Source organism: Bubalus bubalis, chromosome 15 (assembly GCF_019923935.1).
Source record: "Bubalus bubalis isolate 160015118507 breed Murrah chromosome 15, NDDB_SH_1, whole genome shotgun sequence".
NCBI lineage: Eukaryota > Metazoa > Chordata > Mammalia > Artiodactyla > Bovidae > Bubalus > Bubalus bubalis.
The window spans coordinates 12,699,067-12,721,836 of NC_059171.1; the positions used below are offsets into that span (position 1 = coordinate 12,699,067).

The 22,770-nt window shown below is 38.1% G+C and overlaps 1 protein-coding gene across 3 annotated transcripts in view; it reads left to right on the forward strand.

The window, feature by feature from the left end:
* The window catches only part of DPY19L4 (dpy-19 like 4), a 64,868-nt gene that overhangs the window by 35,851 nt on the left and 6,247 nt on the right, over positions 1-22,770 (forward strand). For 2 of the 3 annotated variants that reach the window (XM_044928542.2, XM_025265045.3), the window contains 6 exons: positions 6,711-6,869; positions 7,555-7,701; positions 10,772-10,892; positions 13,250-13,306; positions 14,024-14,106; positions 17,652-17,784. In XM_044928542.2, the coding sequence (XP_044784477.2) occupies positions 6,711-6,869; positions 7,555-7,701; positions 10,772-10,892; positions 13,250-13,306; positions 14,024-14,106; positions 17,652-17,784 (700 nt within the window). The remainder of the gene's footprint in view (positions 1-6,710; positions 6,870-7,554; positions 7,702-10,771; positions 10,893-13,249; positions 13,307-14,023; positions 14,107-17,651; positions 17,785-22,770) is intronic. The other variant, XM_006076266.4, reaches the window with a different exon arrangement.

The following is a 22,770-nucleotide window of genomic DNA, read 5'->3' on the forward strand; positions in this document are numbered from 1 at the left end:
ACTTAAACCTCAGTAGCATCACAGTAACTACTTTCTCCCTTAATGAGGAATGATTATACAATCTAAGGTCAGGACAAATTAAAGATTTTAAATGAATAAAGAACCAAGGAAATCTTAACCTCTAACCAGCAAAATGCTAATATTTAAAAGAACATGGGGATTTCCTTGGTGGCACAGTGGATAGGAAATTTGCCTGCCAATGTAGGGGACACGGGTTTGATCCTTGGTCCAGGAAGATCCCACATGTTGCAGAACAATTGAGCCCACCTGCCATAGCTACTGAGCCTGCACACTCTAGAACCCGAGCTACAACTACTGAGCCTGTGTGCTGCAGCTACGAAGCCCTCACACCTAGAGCTGCGCTCCGCAGTAAGAGAAGCTGCCGCGATGAGAAGACTGCACGCTGCAGCAGAGTAGCCCCCGCTCATGCAACTAGAGAAAGCCCACACAAAGCAACAAAGACCCAGTGCAGCCAAAAAAACAGTATGAAGTCACTGTAATTCAATTAAAAAAAGGTTCATGGCATATTACAAATCTGTGCATTAATAAAAATGGGGTCTGGGCATAAAAATGAGGTGGTCAGTAAGATATTTATTTCTTAGCAAAGAGTCTCACCTTTGGTCATAATAGTGGATTGTGCCAGAAGCTGACTTTTTAAATTCAAAAATAGTATACTTTCGTTTGTTGGTTAAGTGCATTTTTAAAATCTAAAATGAAATAAATGATTTTATATACTGGTAGAATCCATTTGCATAACAGAAAACATATATTTACCTATGAAAGTGTTAGTCACTCAGTCGTGCCTAACTTTGCAAGCCATGGACTGCAGCCCACCAGGCTCTTCTGTCCATGGGATTTTCCAGGCAAGGATACAGGAATGGTTTGCCATTTCCTTCTCCAGGGAATCTTCCTGACCCAGGGATCAAACCTAGGTCTCCTGCACTGCAGGCAGGCTCTTTACCAACTGAGCTACCAGGGAAGCCCTTAATGCCAGGTTCATTCTAGAGTCTTCCAAGGTTACAGAGAAAGTCAGTAAAAAGGCCAGTCGATTATGGAGGTCTACAACCAACTTTGACTAGTTGCCTGCTGAGTTTCAGGCCTATGTATATACCTTATAAAGATATGGTCCCTAGCTTTATGAAGCACACAGCCTCTTAAAGGATTCTTTTATCTTAGTAGATAGATATGATTCAGAAGACTTCTGTAGTGTTTAATCCATGTCAAACACTTGGTTAACTAATACATCACAGCATGAAACTTCATGCACAGTATCTAAAATTCCATGTAATCTAGCGAAATGTATAGGTAAATATTCTCCAGGGGATCTTTTCGATCCCTCAGTCAGGAAGACTTCTCTAGTTCATAAGTAGACCCTAGAACCTTATCATCATTTGCTGCGATTACATGGGATTTTAGATACCATGCATAAAATTTAATGTTGTGATATATCAGTTAACCAAACGTTTTACGTGGCTTAAACACTAGAGAAGTCTTCTGGAGCATGAATCATACCTATCTACTAAGATAAAAGAATCCTTTAAGAGGCAGTGTGCTTGATAATTTAAGTCTGAATTTGGCAATAAGGAGTTCATGATCTGAGCCACAGTCAGCTCCTGGTCTTGTTTTTGCTGACTGTATAGAGCTTCTCCATCTTTGGCTGCAAAGAATATAATCAATCTGATTTCGGTGTTGACCATCTGGTGATGTCCATGTATAGAGTCTTCTCTTGTGTTGTTGGAAAAGGGTGTTTGATAGGACCAGTGCATTTTCTTGGCAAAACTCTATTAGTCTTTGCCCTGCTTCATTCCATATTCCAAGGCCAAATTTGCCTGTTATTCCAGGTGTTTCTTGACTTCCTACTTTTGCATTCCAGTCCCCTATAATGAAAAGGACATCTTTTTTGGGTGTTAGTTCTAAAAGGTCTTGTGGGTCTTCATAGAACCATTCAGCTTCTTCAGTGTTACTGGTAGGGGCATAGACTTGGATTACTGTGATATTGAATGGTTTGCCTTGGAAACGAACAGAGATCATTCTGTCGTTTTTGAGACTGCATCCAAGTACTGCATTTCGGACTCTTTTGTTGACCATGATGGCTACTCCATTTCTTCTGAGGGAATCCTGCCCACAGTAGTAGATATAATGGTCATCTGAGTTAAATTCACCCATTCCAGTCCATTTTAGTTCGCTGATTCCTAGAATGTCGACATTCACTCTTGCCATCTCTTGTTTGACCACTTCCAATTTGCCTTGATTCATGGATCTGACATTCTAGGTTCCTATGCAGTATTGCTGTTTACAGCATCGGACCTTGCTTCTATCACCAGTCACATCCACAACTGGGTATTGTTTTTGCTTTGGCTCCATCCCTTCATTCTTTCTGGAGTTATTTCTCCACTGATCTCCAGTAGCATATTGGGCACCTACTGACCTGGGGAGTTCCCCTTTCAGTATCCTATCATTTTGCCTTTTCATACTGTTCATGGGGTTCTCAAGGCAAGAATACTGAAGTGGTTTGCCATTCCCTTCTTCAGTGGACGACATTCTGTCAGATCTCTCCACCATGACCCGCCTGTCTTGGGTTGCCCCACGGGCATGGCTTAGTTTCATTGAGTTAGACAAGGCTGTGGTCCTAGTATGATTAGATTGACTAGTTTTCTGTGAGTATGGTTTCAGTGTATCTGCCCTCTAATGCCCTCTTGCAACATCTACCATCTTACTTGGGCTGACTGTGGCTCAGATCATGAAATCCTTACTGCCAAATTCAGACTTAAATTGAAGAAAGTAGGGAAAACCACTAGACCATTCAGGTATGACCTAAATCAAATCCCTTATCATTATGCAGTGGAAGTGAGAAATAGATTTACGGGCCTAGATCTGATAGAGTGCCTGATGAACTATGGAATGAGGTTCGTGACTCTGTCCAGGAGACAGGGATCAAGACCATCCCCATGGAAAAGAAATGCAAAAAAGCAAAATGGCTGTCTAGGGAGGCCTTACAAATAGCTGTGAAAAGAAGAGAAGCAAAAAGCAAAGGAGAAAAGGAAAGATATAAGCATCTGAATGCAGAGTTCCAAAGAATAGCAAGGAGAGATAAGAAAGCCTTCCTCAGCGATCAATACAAAGAAATAGAGGAAAACAACAGAATGGGAAAGACTAGAGATCTCTTCAAGAAAATTAGAGATACCAAGGGGACATTTCATGCAAAGATGGGCTCGATAAAGGACAGAAATGGTATGGACCTAACAGAAGCAGAAGATATTAAGAAGAGGTGGCAAGAATACACAGAAGAACTGTACAAAAAAGATCTTCATGACCCAGATAATCACGATGGTGTGATCACTCACCTAGAGCCAGACATCCTGGAATGTGAAGTCAAGTGGGCCTTAGGAAACATGACTACGAACAAAGCTAGTGGAGGTGATGGAATTCCAGTGGAGCTATTTCAAATCCTGAAAGATGATGCTGTGAAAGTGCTGCACTCACTATGCCAGCAAATTTGGAAAACTCAGCAGTGGCCACAGGACTGGAAAAGGTCAGTTTTCATTCCAATCCCAAAGAAAGGCAATGCCAAAGAATGCTCAAACTACCGCACATTTGCACTCATCTCACATGCTAGTCAAGTAATGCTCAAAATTCTCCAAGCCAGGCTTCAGCAATACGTGAACCGTGAACTTCCTGATGTTCAAGCTGGTTTTAGAAAAGGCAGAGGAACCAGAGATCAAATTGCCAACATCCTCTGGATCATGGAAAAAGCAAGAGAGTTCCAGAAAAACATCTATTTCTGCTTTATTGACTATGCCAAAGCCTTTGACTGTGTGGATCACAATCAACTGTGGAAAATTCTGAAAGAGATGAGAATACCAGACCACCTGACCTGCCTCTTGAGAAATCTGTATGCAGGTCAGGAAGCAACAGTTAGAACTGGACATAGAACAACAGACTGGTTCCAAATAGGAAAAGGAGTACGTCAAGGCTGTATACTGTCACCCTGCTTATTTAACTTCTGTGCAGAGCACATCATGAGAAATGCTGGGCTGGAAGAAGCACAAGCTGGAATCAAGATTGCTGGGAGAAATATCAACAACCTCAGATATGCAGATGACACCATCCTTATGGCAGAAAGTGAAGAGGAACTAAAAAGCCTCTTGATGAAAGTGGAGAGTGAAAAAGTTGGCTTAAAGCTCAACATTCAGAAAACGAAGATCATGGCATCTGGTCCCATCACTTCATGGGAAATAGATGGGGAAACAGTGGAAACAGTGTCAGACTTTATTTTTGGGGGCTCCAAAATCACTGCAGATGGTGACTGCAGCCATGAAATTAAAAGACGCTTACTCCTTGGAAGGAAAGTTATGACCAACCTAGATAGCATATTCAAAAGCAGAGACATTACTTTGCCAGCAAAGGTCCGTCTAGTCAAGGCTCTGGTTTTTCCTGTGGTCATGTATGGATGTGAGAGTTGGACTGTGAAGAAGGCTGAGCGCCGAAGAATTGATGCTATTGAACTGTGGTGTTGGAGAAGACTCTTTAGAGTCCTTTGGACTGCAGTGAGATCCAACCAGTCCATTCTGAAGGAGATGAGCCCTGGGATTTCTTTGGAAGGAATGATGCTAAAGCTGAAACTCCAGTACTTTGGCCACCTCATGCAAAGAGTTGACTCATTGGAAAAGACTCTGTAGCTGGGAGGGATTGGGGGCAGGAGGAGAAGGGGACGACAGAGGCTGAGATGGCTGGATGGCATCACTGACTCGATGGACGTGAGTCTGAGTGAACTTTGGGAGTTGATGATGGACAAGGAGGCCTGGCGTGCTGCTATTCAAGTGGTCACGAAGAGTCGGACACGACTGAGCAACTGAACTGAACTGAACTGTGCTTGATAAAGCTAGGGACCGTGTCTTTTAAAGGTGTATTTGTAGGCCTGAAACTCAGTAGGCAACTAGTAAAAATTGGTTGTAGATGTCCATAATCGACTGGCCTTTTCACTGACTTCCTCTGTCACTGGGAAGACTATAGAATGAACCTGGCATTAAGGGCTGCTTTGTTCAGTATTTCTTAGTTGATCTTGTATAGTGCTCCTTTTTTCTGCATGTCAGGTACTAGATTTGCTTCACAAGGTAATACACTTGGTATTTTAATATTAAAACTTAGTCCTTGTCCTTAAGGATATTGCCAGCTCATTAGGTAGTTTTTATAGAATTAATGGCATATAGGTGGTACAAATTGTTAAGTGCCTTATATTCAGATATAACAGTTGGATATCAGGGTTTGTAATGTTGATCAGAATTTCAGAAAGCATTTCTGTTGAGAGAAACTTTTAAGAATCACTAAAGAAGTGTTAATAAATATTTATTTAATGTGCAAGATACTGGGCCAGGTACTCTTTGGGATACAAAAATGTCTACAGTCTGACACATGCGTTCCAAGTTGCTTCAGTTGTGTCTGACTCCTTGTGACCCTATGAACTGTAGCACTCCAGGCGCCTCTGTCCATGGGATTCCCCAGGCAAGAATACTGGAGTGGGTTGCCATTTTCTTCTCTAGGGAATCTTCCTGACCCAGGGATTGAACAGTGTCTCTTATGTCTCCTGCATTGGCAGGCGGGTTCTTTATCACTAGTGCCACCTGGGAAGCCAATCTGACACATAGCAGATTGCATTAAGCACTATAATAAAGCAATAATTAAACTGCCATGGGAATATGGGGAAGGAAAGATTGAGATTAGGATTATGGAAAGAAGATCATTAAATAGGGAATTTGAATTAGACCTTAACGAATTAGTAGGTTTAATAGGTGTATTTAAAAACAAGATGCATTTGTCCTGGGTACAAAAGATTTCGATGACAGCCTCTTTGATACAGTTTTATTGCTGTTTGGCGCATTTTGAATCTTTTAGTTTAAACCCAGTGATTTGTGAAGCATTCCTGGTCCATCTATGAGCATTCCCAAACATCACTTTATCACTTACCTCATTTAAGGATTAAATGGAAGTTAAAGATGGTTTGGGAGTGAGAATGCTGATAAATCTACCTATAACTAGGAGTCTTGGTTATATTTAGTGTGGATTAAAAAAAGCGGTTTATCTGATAGAGCTATCTAATATAAACAAGAGTGTCCAATAACAATGTAACATTAGTCACATACATAATTTTCTAGTAGTCACATTAAAAAAAAGTAAAAAGAAACAAGTGAATTTAATTAATGTGTAAACAATATAAAATTACTGAGATATATTTTGTATTTTTTAAATTCCTTTTTTCAGCTGTTTTTATCTTTGAAGTGCAGTGTATATTTTGTGCCTGAAGAATATTTTCACTTGCACTTGCCACGTTGCATGTAACTAGTGACTATCGTATTGGATTGTGCTGGTTGAGGCTAGACAGCTAAATTTTTTGTTTTCTTCCAGGTAAAAATAGAAAATAAAACTACCTTAAAACTATATTGAGTCCTGTGTATATTGGACTGTATATATATATTGATTGTCATATTGCTGTATCATTAAAATGTAGCAAGTTTAAATTTTTTAGGGCAGTTTGTTGAGGAGGGTTACTACTGCTGTTACTTTCATTTGTAAAGGTTATGACCTTGTTGTTGTAAGTTGGTAGACTAAAGAAATGTGTTTTGTCTTAGTTTTTACTGAGATAAAAAATAACTTTTATGTTCAGTATTTTAAAACATCTGTAATTTTAATATCATGCTTTTTGTTTTCTGTAGGAATTTTACAATGAATTGGCTCCTATGTCAAGAATCCCTTCAGGCACCATCTCAAGATTTTTTTTTGCGATTGACACAGTCTTCTTTACTACCTTTCTATATTTTAGTGTTAATTATTTGTTTTCTTTCTATGATTCAAGTTATTTTTAGGAGAATTAAGTAAGTACCTAAGAAAACCAATCATATTACTAATTAATAAATTATGAAATACATAAAACATTTAATATCTTTCCAATATTTATGTATTTGTTTTATAGCTTCTAATTTAATTCTCTTTTTATCACTATGTAAAATATCATTATAAGTTGACCAGATAAAATTCAGATTTAAGCATATATATCTAAATATGTAATGTCCATTTTTAATGCAGGAATAATACTAAATAATCAGTTAAACTTTTAAAGACTCATTCACTAATTTACTCAGGATTTTTAGTTATTGTAAGAATAATCTCTTCTAAATAAATGAAACTAGTAGTAAAAGTGATTTTAAATTATAAAGTTTGACTGTTTAAAAGTATTTTTATACTGTTTGAAAGGAGGTTGTATATAGTATCTTAATTTTGAGAAATTACTCTAATTATGATTTAACTATATTGATTTATCAACCACTAGTTCAGTGATAATGGACAAGGAACCTAAGTATCTAAGTCTCTTTTTTATTACAGTCTTGAACTTTCATGTTTCATCTTCACTGAGTCAGTTGTCTTCCAAATTTGAAAAGCCTCTTTCAAAGACTTGGAATTATATAAGTTAGGTGTTTGACCAGCAGAAAGTACTTTCAAATTTTAAAAACTACCTGTGTGTTTTTTATGAGGATACTAAAGATCTTTGATTTTTCACAGTAGTGAAAAACACATTTCTTTCGGTAGTGATAAGTCCCTGAAAGAGACTGTCGCGCTTGAAGATGGACGAATTGGAGAAAGGCCAGAAATAATTTATCATGTGATTCACACTATTTTACTGGGTTCTCTTGCAATGATTATAGAAGGGTAAGTGTGTATTTGATCCATTTGTTTTAACAAAGAATTGTCCTTTATAATGGTAGTTAGCATATACTTTCCAGAATACATTTGTAAAACACTACAAAAACTCAAAAAACCTTAATATAACTGGGGTTTAGAGAGGTATTTATAATGAATCAGTATTTACTTATGCATTAATTTGTTCAAAAACTATTGAATGTCTTCAAAGGATCCAGCATTGTGCTCGCTGCTAGGGGTACACTGGTGAACAAAAGTAGACAGCAAAAGTCTCTAACCTTATGTGATTTATGGCCTAGTAAAGGTGACAGACACTAACCACACAAAAATAAAATCACAACTTTGCTAAGTGAAGGAGAGGCAAATGGTGTTTTGAGAGTGAGGGTTCAATAAATGATACCCTTTTCTTTGAAGTTTGACTTAGGTGAAAAATAAGACATAAGAGTATGAAAGGGTTCTGAGCACCTGGTTTCAATGTAGGTAGGAGGTTTCTTTATACCAACAGACAATTCTCTGGACACCAGCTGGGTATCCTACAGTTCAACTCAGTTTTGACACTTGTCTACCAGGACCATCAGAATCCACAGGTGTAGGGTTCAGTCTTAAAAGACTCCCTTGTTACCTCTTCAGACACCAATTAGAAGTCCAGGTTATTACCTGTTTCTGATGAACTGACCAGAGTGTCCCAAACTCTGGCTGGAACACTAGTCACTTCAAGAAGTAGTAGGAGAAAAACTGAAAAGATGTGTCAGGGCCATATCTTGGCCTTGAAAACCATTTAGATGAGTTTCCATTTATCTCTGTAGGTTCTGGGAAACTAAAGATTTTTAAACAGAATATGTCTTCCCATGGTTATGTTTGAAAAGGATTCATCTGGCATCTCTTTGAATTGGAAGAGAATTTAAAGGTTGAAATGTTAATTAGTTGGCTAGGTGAAATAAATGGTAAGGAAGGGTTGGATGCTAAGAAGTCAGTGGATTGGCATAATGGTACAGTGTCTCCAGTAGAGTTTGTGTTCCAAGGGATGTCATATACATGTAATTCAGCGTGAATCAATGTTTCTTCAAGTTACAGATTAGACTTTAGTGTTGATTCCGGCTGACTGGAACAACCGGTTTGGTATTCTGAAATGGGGTTGTTAGGAGGAAATATTAGTTAACTGGGGAAACTAACGTGATTCCTCTGTCTTAACAAAATGTACTCTGTATGCATCCACTACCTCTCTCAGAGCCTGATTCAGTATTCATTTTTTTAAACCTTAAATACAATACAGTCTCAAATCGATCATTTTGCTTTCGCATAACCTTGCTGCTGCTGCTAAGTCACTTCAGTCGTGTCCGACTCTGTGCAACCCCATAAACGGCAGCCTACCAGGCTCCCCCGTCCCTGGGATTCTTTAGGCAAGAACACTGGAGTGGGTTGCCATTTCCTTCTCCATTGCATGAAAGTGAAAAGTGAAAGTGAAGTCACTCAGGCGTGTCCGACCCTCAGCGACCCCATGGACTGCAGCCCTCCAGGCTCCTCCGTCCATGGGATTTTCCAGGCAAGAGTACTGGAGTGGGATGCCATTGCCTTCTCTGCACATAACCCTAGACCTTATAAAAAATTTTTTTAATACTTATTTTCTAATGGTTTCCCATGTGTTCAAGTGCCGCATTAGCTGCTTCCCAGGTGGCTCAGTGGTAAAGAACCCACCTGCCAATGCAGGAGATGCAAGAGATGTGGGTTCGATCCCTGGGTCAGGAAGGCCTCCTGGAGTAGGAAATGGCAACCTACTCCAGTATTCTTGCCTGTAAAATTCCATGGACAGAGGAGCCTGGCAGGCTACAATCCATGGGGTCACAGAGTCAGACACGACTGAGCATCCATGTAAGAAATGGATATGTTCAGTTTTATTCCATCTTGATAAAGACTTCCTTGAGAGCTGTAGCCACGTCTTGTCTTTTTCCTCTCTAGTACTTTGGTCACCCTGAAGTACATGATCAATAACTCATCAGATGAATGAATGTTACTTTGTTTTCCCCATTTCATAGCTTTGCTATTTTGTAAAACCAAAATAGTTCACATTTATACTCTGGCCTCATATTCTTCTAGTCTCTTTAGAGTTTGTCATCAAAGAATATTGCTTGGGAAGGTATTTTTGATTTCCTAGTATTAACTACAAAAGTTATCCTTTGAGATGTTGTTTTTCTTTGATAATCTGTGTGAAGCAATGATGTCCACAAATTTTTCTCAACTCTTCCTCTTCTGTCTTCAGCTTTTACCATTACCTCTTACAACTACAAGTTACAACTTACAGTAATGTTCTATCTTTTATTTAAGCAAGTTGATTTTTCTGTACACCTGGAATTGTAATGTTTTTAAGTTAAAAGCCCCAGTTTTTCAATCCTGTTTTTAAAAAGTTAATCTCAAAAGTAATACACTGCAGACCATGTAACAAACACAAGTATAGAAATGTATGAATTAAAAAATTAAAATCCTTCCATCTCACTCCTCAAAGGCCACAACTGTCAGCAGTATCGTTCCAGATGTTATCTTTTGACTATAGTATATATAGGTACATTAGGGGGAAAAAGTCACCAAAAAACTAGGGTAACAGTATACATAAAATTTTGCAGTTCACTTTTTTGTTTTTCATAAAGATTTGTTTAATCAGTATCTATTAAAGGATAGTTAGGTTTCTATTATTTTTGTAATTAAAACAACATTTTTAACATTTATGCTAATATATCTATAAACTAGATTACTAGAAATGGCATTGTCTTGGGCTATATAAAATTTTTATAGGTTCTGCCACATTGCCTTCTGAGAAAGTGAAACAGTTTATATTCTCTCCAGGAGTACAGTTTTACTACACCTCATCTATATTAATGTCTAATCTTCATTTTAGTAACCCACATGTCTCTTGATTATTTAAGAAGTAACAATCTGTTGCTGAAAATTAGAGGGTAAGCTTTTTCATTCTGCCTTAACATTGTGGTGTTTTCATGAGTGTTAGGAAACAACTCAGAATAGAGAAATCATATAATAATGATGCTCATAGAATAGCTAATGTATGACTCTTTTTTGTCTTTTCCAGCTTGAAATACCTGTGGACTCCTTATGTGTGCATGTTAGCAGCGTTTGGTGTATGTTCTCCTGAACTTTGGATGACACTTTTCAAGTGGCTTCGATTACGAACTGTACACCCAGTATTGTTGGTGAGTCATTGTTTTGTGTTAAGTTCTTGTTTCTCTTTCAAGTATATGAATGGAAATCATGTTGAATACAATTGAAATAGCGTGAGTAGATCATATTATGTATGATTTATAGGTAGAGAAAAAGATTCTGTGGAAAAATTTTTTTTTGTACTTTCTGATTATAAAAGCAGTGTGTTTCAATGCAAAATCCTTAAAAAATAGAAGGTAAAAATATTAAGTGAATCAATAATTTGAGAGGCTATCAAAAATTAATTTTTATAACATTTTTCTTGGTTTGACTTAGAACTATGGGATGTTTTCAGTGTGAATGGAACATTTACATTATACCTGCTATGAATAACGTGCTTGAAATTAAAAGATAAATAAAACATGATTCGGGGCCTTCCCTGATGGTTCAGTGGTTAGGACCCCAAGCTTTCACTGCCAGGGGCATGGGTTCGATTACTGGTTGGGGAACTAAGATTTTGCATATTGTGCAGTATAGTTAAAAAAAAAAAGATTAATTTCCTTAGGTGGATTACCATTTTCTGGTCATAAAAAGAGATAATAAGAAGCATTAATAGGGTGCTGTTGGAACAGAGAAGGCCTGCTTTAATTCAGTTTTTTAGGGATTCAAAGAGAACTTCAGTTCTGAGATTTGAAAGATGAGGTATTAGTCAAATAAAGGGTAAAAAAGGGAGGGTAGAGGGAAGAAACACAGGTTGCAAAGCACATGACAGTCAAAGGGAGTAAAATCAGAGGCAAAGAAAAAGCATGAAATATTTAATTTTGTTGGCACATAAAATGTGAGGTAGGGGTGGTTAAGAAATGAGACTGGAGAAATCAAGGAGGGTAAGCTCATTGAGGCCTTTGAGTATTCTGCTGAACTTGGTGTTATCCCACAGGCAGTCAGAACACATTGACATGTTTGTGCTGAGGTGGGAGAAAGTCAGCCTTACCTTTTCTCTCAGCCCACCCTTAAAGTTCTATGAAGGATAGGCTTAAGGGTGATAGACTTGAACCAGGAAGGAGGATTGAACCTCCTTGAACCAGGTACAGGCCACGGAGGAGGAAGCGATGAGAGCTTGCTATGTGTCAGGTACTGTTTGAAGCACTTCATATGCTATTCAAAGTTTACAAAGACCTTGTTAGCTAAGTTTCATTATCTGTATTTTATAGACAAGGAAACGAAGGCTTAAAAAATGATTAAATAACTTGCCCAATATCGTATAACTTTATAAGTGTAATAAAATCATGATTCATACCCACTTTGGAGTTCTTTTAGCTCCAAAGCCCATTTAATTAATACTGTTCTGTACTGAAGTGAAAAAAATAGAAAATTTGGTGCCTCATAAAGTATAGGTAAATGAAGAATAGGGAGAAATCATAGATGTTTCCTAGGTTTGAAGTTTGCATGACTAGATTGTGGGGTCACCAATCACGATGGGATGGTACAAAGAACAGGTTTTGGCAGAAAGCTGATAAATTATTATCTCTACTGGTAGTCTCGTATTTTGCCAACCTTTTTCCAGAGGAATTTATATATTCTTAGCATAGTAGTATACTGGTGTTAAAGAACCTGCCTGCCAATGCAGGCTGGAGACACAGAAGATGCAAGTTCAGTCCCTGGGTCAGGAAGATCCCCTGGAGAAGGAAATGGCAACCCACTCCAGTATTCTTGCCTGGAAAATTCCATGGACAGAGGAGCCTGGTGGGCTACAGTCCATGGAGTCGCAAAGAGTTGAACACAACTGAGCACACACACATACTGGTATGTATTGACTATCTTTCCTGTGTTCATTCATTGTCTTTTTGCTGTTGTTAGCTATTCACATAGCTATTTATTTATTTGCAGCTCAGTGTTTTTTGTAAGCTCTTCCTAAGTTAGATTCCTGGGGAAATTATCAGGTACTAACTTGCTGTTTGAAATGTTGTGATGAGCATTATGTTCTGCCTTAAATTTGTATAGTAGATATGTATGTCTAACTTTGCTGCCAGCTTGTTATGTTTTAAATCCATTGTTTTTCTGGTAGTCCCTCAATTGTGTCTGACTCTTTGCAACCCATGGACTATAGCCCACCAGGCTCCTCTGTCCATGGAACTCTTCAGGCAAGATTGCTGGAGTAGGTTACCATTCCCTTTTCTGGGGGATCTTCCCTACCCAGGGATCGAACCCAGGTCTCCTGCACTGAAGGCAGAGGCTTTACCGTCTGTGCCACCATTAGTCATCACCATCTTACTCTGTGAACTAGGTTCCATGCTGACTTCAATTTCTCTAAAATTGTTATAACTGTGAGAATATTTGATTGGTCATTGAGTCATTGTCTAGTATCTCTAAGGTATATTTATCCATAACCCTTTTTGCTTTAACATTTTAGGCTCTTATTTTGAGCATGGCTGTGCCCACTATAATAGGTCTCAGCTTATGGAAAGAGGTAAGAAAGTTAGATTTTTCATAAGGTTAAAATATATGTTGTTTATAAGGTAGTGATAAATTTTTATGTGTGTGTAGGATACTTATATTGGGACAGTATTTTAACAAAATGTGATATACTAAATAATACTTAATTTTCTACCAATAGGACCAGGATAGAAGAGCTAAAACATTTTTAGAGTGCCATTTTCTATAGTCTAGTGCAATTTTCTATAGTCTAATATTGTTAGACTATTACATTTGACAAAGGAAATAGCTGAATAAATAGTATTTACTAGTAAAGAGTAAAAAGCATTTTGGCAATCCCAAAATTTAAATATTTACAAAGTAATATAAATTCTTTACCTTATCATAATGTAACATGAAATTAATTGCCAGTAAACCTGTGAATTATTTGACTTAACCTGAAATTTATTTGTTTACTTATTTTTTCAGTGTGTATGTGCATGAAAGATACAACTAATGATTAATTGGTGATGCTAAAATTATGTATTGAGTATAGGTAGTAAATTAACCAAACAGTAGTTTATTTGGACTGAGAAGAATGAACAAGAAACTAAAAGATAGTAAAGTGATCCGTGCCATTTTTTCTGTGAGAACAGTGTTGTAATATTGTTTGTCACAAGTAGGCCTGTTAGTCTTTGGAAATACTTTGAAACAGCTTTAAACTTTGTAAATACTTACACACAGGTTTCGGGGATTTTGTTTTGTATTTTAGTTTTTTCCAAGATTAATGACAGAACTAATGGAACTACAAGAATTTTATGACCCAGATACGGTGGAACTTATGACCTGGATAAAGTAAGAACTGAATTGCCTGAGACTACTGTTAAGCTATTAATTAATCATTGCATGCTATTTAATGGATTCAGGGGGAATAATGTAATCCTTTTCCCATGAAACTCAGAAATTTTACCCTGTATTTTTAGGGACAGTTTTTTAATTAGACATATAATTCCAATTTTATAATTGAACTCATTTCCATCAAAAGTACAGTATTGATAAGTTGAAATATGAAACTCTAGCTATTAAGCATCTAGAAATGTGGAATAAAAAGGAACCAATGTCCTTTTATTTAGATAGTCAAGAGATGCTTCTTTTAACCAGAGTTGGAGGTGAATGAACAGTGGGTTTATAGTATGGGTAACCAAGGTTAACATGATTTTTAATTTTGATACTCACACAGATTTTAATATGACAGGAGATGTGCTCTTCGACCTATGCAAGTGGGGACTTGTAATTGAAACACCCTATTCCCTCCTGTAACATATTAATACATACAGAACTAAAGGACCCTCAAAGGGCCATACTGTCAGTGAAAGGATGAACTCAAAATATCCAGCAAGTGGTAGAAAAAGATGATGAGAAAGCATGTCTTCCTTGGCCTCAGCTCTTGATCAAAAATAAGGTGTTTCCTCTGAATTTGTAGCAATCCATCTGAATTCACATGTCTGTAGCTTGAAATTACACTTGTTTATTAATCCAGGGAACCCTGTATCAAGAAATTAGCATAAAAAGTAGTTCTGGGATGGTCTGGAGTGCCTAATATAATCTTCAACCCAGGCTACCCAGGATTTCACAAATAAAGCTTCATGGAGATAAGTTCTAAAGTTACAAAACACATGAAGAAACAGTTTGACACAGCAAGACATATTGCTGTCATTTATGATAAACAATAGAACTAGACCTCTAGCAATTTCTGGTAATAAAATTTGTGTCAGGTTTTGCTGCACAGTGGACTCTCAGAAAACTTAGTGACTTACAAGCAATAAACATGTTATTTTGCACCACTTCCGTGATCAGCTGAGTGGAAGCAATGGGTAGGATCCTTCTGGTCTGGGCCAGCTCATGTGAAACTGGGTAGTCTGGCCTGACCTCTCCCACATGTCTGTGGCTGGGTAGTGTCAGCTGAGGGCATGGAATTGACTTAGCCACTTGCTTCTTGTCATCCAGCCCAGGTGAGACTGGGCTCATTCACAAGGTGGTGGTTGTAGAGCTCCCTAGAGCTGCATGAGAGGACAAGTCTCAGTGTAATCATGTTTTAAGTCCGTTCACGTTGTGTTTGCTAATGTCCTATTGGCCAAAGCAAGTCACATGATGGAAACTAGAGTTTCCTCTAAGAGAATGACTATGAGAAAAGAATCATTGCAACCATTTTTTTTCAGCCAGTCTACCCCATGAATAGAGACTGGTAAATAATATGAAAAAATTTAAACACATAGATTAAGAAACTAATACTTGAAAAGGGAATAAAATACTATCAGAAAAGACCAGGAGAAAAGGGAGAAAAAGATTTAAACTATTTCTAGAAATGAAGAATTAATTTCATAGAATAGGTAAATAGAAGTGAGAATTGTTGTTATTGTTCAGCTGCTAAGTCGTGTCCAACTCTGCGACCCCATGAACTGCAGCATGCCAGGCTTCTCTGTCCATCACTATCTCCCTGAATTTCCTCAAACTCATGACCATTGAGTCAGTGATGCCATCCAACCATCTTAACCTCTGTCACACTCTTCTCCTCTTGCCCTCAATTTTCCCAGCATCAGGGTCTTTTCAGGCTCTTAGCTTGTGGCCGAAGTATTGGAGCTTCAGCATCAGTCCTTCTAGTGAATATTCAGGGTTGATTTCCTTTAGGATTAATAGTTTGATCTCCTTGCAGCCCAAGGGACTCTCAAGAGTCTTCTCCAACACCACAATTTGAAAGTGAGAATAGGTCTTATGTAAGGTCGAAGATCATGGCATCCGGTCCCATCACTTCATGGGAAATAGATGGGGAAACAGTGGAAACAGTGTCAGACTTTATTTTTGGGGCTCCAAAATCACTGCAGATGGTGACTGCAGCCATGAAATTAAAAGACACTTACTCCTTGGAAGGAAAGTTATGTCCAACCTAGATAGCATATTCAAAAGCAGAGACATTACTTTGCCAACAAAGGTCTGTCTAGTCAAGGCTATGGTTTTTCCTGTGGTCATGTATGGATGTGAGAGTTGGACTGTGAAGAAGGCTGAGCGCCGAAGAATTGATGCTTTTGAACTGTGGTGTTGGAGAAGACTCTTGAGAGTCCCTTGGACTGCAAGGAGATCCAACCAGTCCATTCTGAAGGAGATGAGCCCTGGGATTTCTTTGGAAGGAATGATGCTAAAGCTGAAACTCCAGTACTTTGGCCACCTCATGCGAAGAGTTGATTCACTGGAAAAGACCCTGATGCTGGGAGGGATTGGGGGCAGGAGGAGAAGGGGACGACAGAGGCTGAGATGGCTGGATGGCATCACTGACTTGATGGACGTGAGTCAGAGTGAACTCCGGGAGTTGGTGATGGATAGGGAGGCCTTGGCATGCTGCGATTCATGGGGTTGCAAAGAGTCAGACACGACTGAGCGACTGAACTGAACTGAACTGAAGGTCTCATTATTATGATGACACCTCTTGTATGTATAAAGATTATTATTTTAGATCATCCTTAACTACTGCCTATTAATATTTTTTTGTGAATTATATTTACCTTTGTGGAACACTGACTGTATAGCCTTCTGTTGTTAATAAAAGAGGAAGTCACGTTTACATGTATGATTTACCACAATATTTTCAAAAACAGCAAAGGCCTAACCATTGGACCTTTTACATCAAATGATTGGGCATTTATGTTACTGTGATGTGATTTTTCTGTTTCATTTTTGTTTCCCCATTACTGGGTGCTCCTTGAGGACAGTGGCTGTGTCCTCTTTACTTTCAGAGTTTGACGCGGTAGGTGGCTGCTGAATATTGAATACAGGGAGGGAATAAATAAGTCAAGACATTAGAGCAGCCCTTTGGGATCTGTCTTGTGAGGGGAATCTATCTGGGACTTTGGAATTATGATTTAGAGAAGAGAAGTTCTTCATGTGTTAACTGGAGACAGACACACGGGTAAAGGCAGGGAAGGAGCAGGAGGATAGATGGATCTGGGAGGAGCTGGGTTATGGTGGTTAGTATTTGCCAAAGATGAATTTGAGAATTCACAGCATCACCATTGAACTGTCACTGTCCATTACCCTGCATTATCGCCACCTGACCTAGATGGCAATAGATGTGTTTATCCTCTTCCCCTCTCTGTCTTGAAAGCAGTGACCTTCTCCTCCCACCTCTCTTTTTAAAATATTTATCTTTACACTCTAAACAATTTCTGGCACATAATAATTGCTCATTTTTTAAAATGGAGCCAAAAATGAAATGAAATTAGAACTGACATTAAAACTTAAGTGTACAACCCATTTTAAGTTCCTTGGTATTTCAGAATTGATATAAATCAGTGAACTAAATAGTATACTTACCTTTTCAGTGTGTGAATCTTTGTGGTTCTTTGCAGAAGGCAAGCTCCAGTTGCAGCTGTGTTTGCAGGAAGTCCACAATTAATGGGTGTGATTAAATTATGCACCGGATGGATGGTGACAAGCTTGCCTCTTTACAATGATGATGATCTTCTCAAGAGAAATGAAAACGTAAGGCATTTTATGGTCTACATTAAGATCTTTTTTATATGACTTTTTAGTATAGTATTATAATGATGTATATGTTCCTTGGGTTAGCTAGGAAAATCCAGACAATTTTAGAAGAGTCAATTAGTTTTAAGTTTTTAAAAAGCTGTATAGTACATTTAACCACAAGGGACCAACATTAGAATATGAAATTCTTTTATGAAAAGTATTGATATATTTCTAGGAGAAACATTTCATTTCCCACAAGGCTCCAAGGGACTAATATGTAATCATTTACAAAGGAAAACATTCTCTTTGAGAATATCATTATTCTCAATCAAATTATTGAAGGAAGGCTTTCAGTTACTGTCTTTATACACTTTGTATTTCTAAACCAAAATTCTGTTATTGCTTATAAAGCACTGATTCAGTTTTCAGTATGGGCTGTTGTTAATAACTTAGAATATATAACATTTGTATGGTATCTAATTGCTTCTCTTTCAGAGAATTTATAATTTTGAATGTTTTGTTTGGATGTAAATGTAACTTCATATCTGAAGGTAATAACCAATTGAACTTGAATTGTAAATATTCTGTTTTTCAATTGGAGAGAATTTCACATAGTTTTTAAGTATACTCTATGCTAAGTGGGAAGTATAGCAGTATAGAAGTTAGACTTCAATACAGAGGTTAGACTCTTAAGAATCCAGTCTCTAGAATTAGAGTATCTGGACTCAAATGATACCTCTGCCATGTACTAGCTTTGTGACCTTGAACAGGTTTTTGAATCTGGAAATAATAGTTCTGACCCTCTACTTAGGAGAATTAAATAAGATAATACACTCTGTCTGAAACAGTAAAATTTAAATGTTAGCTATTATTATAATTATGTACTATTATAATTCTTTGTGTACACACACATTCACATATAATCACAGAAAGTACAGAGAGGAGTTCAAAAGCAGAAGCAAGTCAGTTCTGCCTACAAAAATCCAAGTCTTCATAAAGGGCATTCCTTTGATCGCAGATTTGAAGGATCACTTAGAAACTTGTTTGGAAAAAGAATACAATTCCAGATTGAAAAAGTCACAAGAGCCATGAAATTTGTTTGGCCATGAAACTAGAAAATAAGAGGCCAAATTCTGAAGGACCTGGAAGGTCATACTTAAAATTTAGACTTACCCTCAAGGCATTTGGGAGTTATCAAAGACCTTTTATAAACCTAGGAATGGAATGCTTAGGAGTTATTAAGGTCATAAAACAGTTGAAGCAAGGGAGAGGTCAGAGATGGGGAGGTCTACCTGGGAGTGATTTATCTAAGGGACAACAGCCACCTCTGATTAATATTTGTTGCACTTGAAAAGGTAGTGCTGCTTAGAAGATTATCACAGCATATTCCTAAACTTAGTGTATGTTCAGTTGCTCAGTCGTGTCTGACTCTTTGCAGCCCCATGGACTGGGGCCTGCCAGGCTCCTCTGTCCATGGAATTTTTCCAGGCAAGAATACTAGAGTGGGTTGCCATTTCGTACTCCAGGGATCAAACCTGTGCCTCTTAGGTCTCCTGTATTGGCAGGCAGATTCTTTACCACTAGTGCCACCTGGAAGTGCCACTAGGAAGCTCCTTCCTAGACTTTATTTTTTGTGGATGTAAACCAACAGACTCTAACATATCTTTGTTTTCTTTGTTGTTTTTTTATTGTTTTTTAACAATTTTGATTGTTTTTTGAATTCTAATATAGAATTTCAGAATCACACGTAATTAGGTCAGAGTTCAAATTACATTCTAGTTCGAATTAAATTTAAACATTTTAGAGTTTTCAGTTTTATATGAGTAGGAACCAGTTTTTTCCCAAAACTTCATCTTTCTCTGTGGTGTCTGCTGCTGCTGGCATCACTTTAGTCGTGTCTGACTCTGTGCGACCCCATAGACGGCAGCCCACCAGGCTTCCCTGCCCCTGGGATCCTCCAGACAAGAACATTGGAGTGGGTTGCCATTTCCTTGTCCAATGCATGAATGTGAAAAGTGAAAGTGAAGTCACTCAGTCGTGTCCGACTCTAGCGACCCCATGGTGTAGCCTACCAGGCTCCTCCGTCCATGGGATTTTCTAGGCAAAAGTACTGGAGTGGGGGTGCCATTGCCTTCTCCTCTGTGGTGTCTAGTACAGAGCAAAATACTGAATAAATTTGTTTTTAAATTAAAATTCAAATTGAAGTCCATAAATGAGATCATATCATTTGAATTAGACACCACTATCTATAATTCATAACACGTGACTAATCTTTGTATAATCTCCTAGACCACTGATTCTCAAACCTGGAATGACGATGCCCCCACAGGACATTTGGCAGTGTCTGGAGACATTTTCTGTTGTTACAGCTGGAGGAGGGGTTCTACAGGCACCTTGAGGGTAGACACCAGGGAATGCGTAAACATCCTTCAGTGTGCAGAATGGCCTCCGTTTGGTCCCAACAAAGAATTATGTGGCCCAAAATGTTAATAGCACCAAGGTTGAGAAATCGCACCCTAGTCTAACAGTAATGTTATTGCCATTGCATCAAAGTCTTTTTTTTTTTTAATATATGCCCCAGTAGTATATTACAGTTTCCCCAGATTTGAAAATAAATAAAAATTATATAAAATACACAAGTAATTATTAAACTGAATAGGATAGAACCATTCACATGAACTTACTTAGCAGGTGAAGTGAGTGAGAAACTTCCTCTTGTTGTAGTCACATTCTGTATCCCCACAGAATGAGTATCTAACATGTCAGTGGACATTGGACCTGAAATTGCTGGATAGACAACAACCAAAACATGTCATCAGCAGCTGCAGATAGACTGGGATCTTGTCCAGTCTGGATTACAAACCTCAGGATTTTCAGGACAGTCCGTGATACTTTTGGCCTAATTTTTATGGCTTTTCCAAGTTGAGCATTTCAGAAAAACTGAAAAAAATGTAATATCTATTTTAATAAGATCCAGAGCTTATTATCTAATAAGGTCAGCAAAATTATAATGAAAAACACCATGTGATCAAGGCATGGGTTTTAAGCATGCCTATTCTTTCAGTTATCTCACACGCTAGTAAAGTAATGCTCAAAAATCTCCAAGCCAGGCTTCAGCAATACGTGAACCATGAAATTCCAGATGTTCAAGCTGGTTTTAGAAAAGGCAGAGGAACCAGAGATCAAATTGCCAACATCTGCTGGATCACTGAAAAAGCAAGAGAGTTCCAGAAAAACATCTATTTTTGCTTTATTGACTATGCCAAAGCCTTTGACTGTGTGGATCACAATCAACTGGAAAATTTTGAAAGAGATAGGAATACCAGACCACCTGACCTGCCTCTTGAGAAACCTATATGCACGTCAGGAAGCAACATTTAGAACTGGGCATGGAACAACAGACTGGTTCCAAATAGGAAAAGGAGTATGTCAAGGCTGTATACTGTCACCGTGCTTATTTAACTTATATGCAGAGTACATCATGAGAAATGCTGGGCTGGAGGAAGCACAAGCTGGAATCAAGATTGCCTGGAGAATTATCAATAACCTCAGATATGCAGATAATACCACCCTTATGGCAGAAAGTGAAGAGGAACTAAAAAGCCTCTTGATGAAAGTAAAAGAGGAGAGTGAAAAAGTTGGCTTAAAGCTCAACATTCAGAAAACAAAGATCATGGCATCTGGTCCCATCACTTCATGGGAAATAGATGGGGAAACAATGGAAACAGTGGCTGACTTTATTTTTGGGGGCTCCAAAATCACTGCAGATGGTGACTGCAGCCATGAAATTAAAAGACGCTTACTCCTTGGAAGGAAAGTTATGACCAACCTAGATAGCATATTCAAAAGCAGAGACATTACTTTGTCAACAAAGGTCCATCTAGTCAAGGCTATGGTTTTTCCTGTGGTCATGTATGGATGTGAGAGTTGAACTGTGAAGAAAGCTGAGCGCTGAAGAATTGATGCTTTTGAACTGTGGTGTTGGAGAAGACTCTTGAGAGTCCCTTGGACTGCAAGGAGATCCAACCAGTCCATCCTAATGAATGAACCATTCAGTTCATTGAAAGGACTGATGCTGAAGCTGAAACTCCAATACTTTGGCACCTCATACGAAGAGTTGACTCATTGGAATAGACCCTGATGCTGGGAGGAATTGGGGGCAGGAGGAGAAGGGGACGACAGAGGCTGAGATGGCTGGATGGCATCACTGACTCGATGGACGTGAGTCTGAGTGAACTCCAGGAGTTGGTGATGGACAGGGAGGCCTGGCGTGCTGCCATTCATGGGGTCGCAAAGAGTCAGACACGAGTGAGTGACTGAACTGAACTGAACTGATTGTTTCAGTATTGTGACAAGGGTCAAATTATTTTTAACCTCACTGACTTTATCTCGTGTATAAAATGAGTATTAAATACTTTGATACATGGTAATAAAAATATTGAAGTATTACAACTCACTAATAAAAAGACCACCCAATTAAAAAGTGGACAAAGGCCATTTGCAACAACATGGATAAACATTGAGGGCATTATGCTAAGTGAAGTAAGTCAGATAGAAAAAGATAAATACTGTATGATATCACTTATTTATGGAATCTAAAAAAGCTGACCTCATAGAAATAGAGAAGAGTTGTGGTTGCCAGGGGTTGAGAGACCTCGAGAAATGAGGAGATATTGGTCAAAGAGTACAAACTTCTAGTTAAAAGATGAATAAATTTTAGGGATCTAATGTACAGCATGGTGAATGGAGTTAATAAAACTGTATTGTAGATTTGAAAGTTGTTGGGAATAGATCTTAGATGTTTTCCCCCCCACACACAAAAAATGGTGATTATGTAACATGATACAAATATTAGCTAAAGCTATGGTGCTAAATTATTTTGCAGCATATGAGCTTATCAAATGAACATGTTGTATACCTTAAACTCATACACAATACTGTATGTCAATTATATCTCAGTAGCATTGGAGGAAAATGGACAAAGCACTTGAATGTATATTT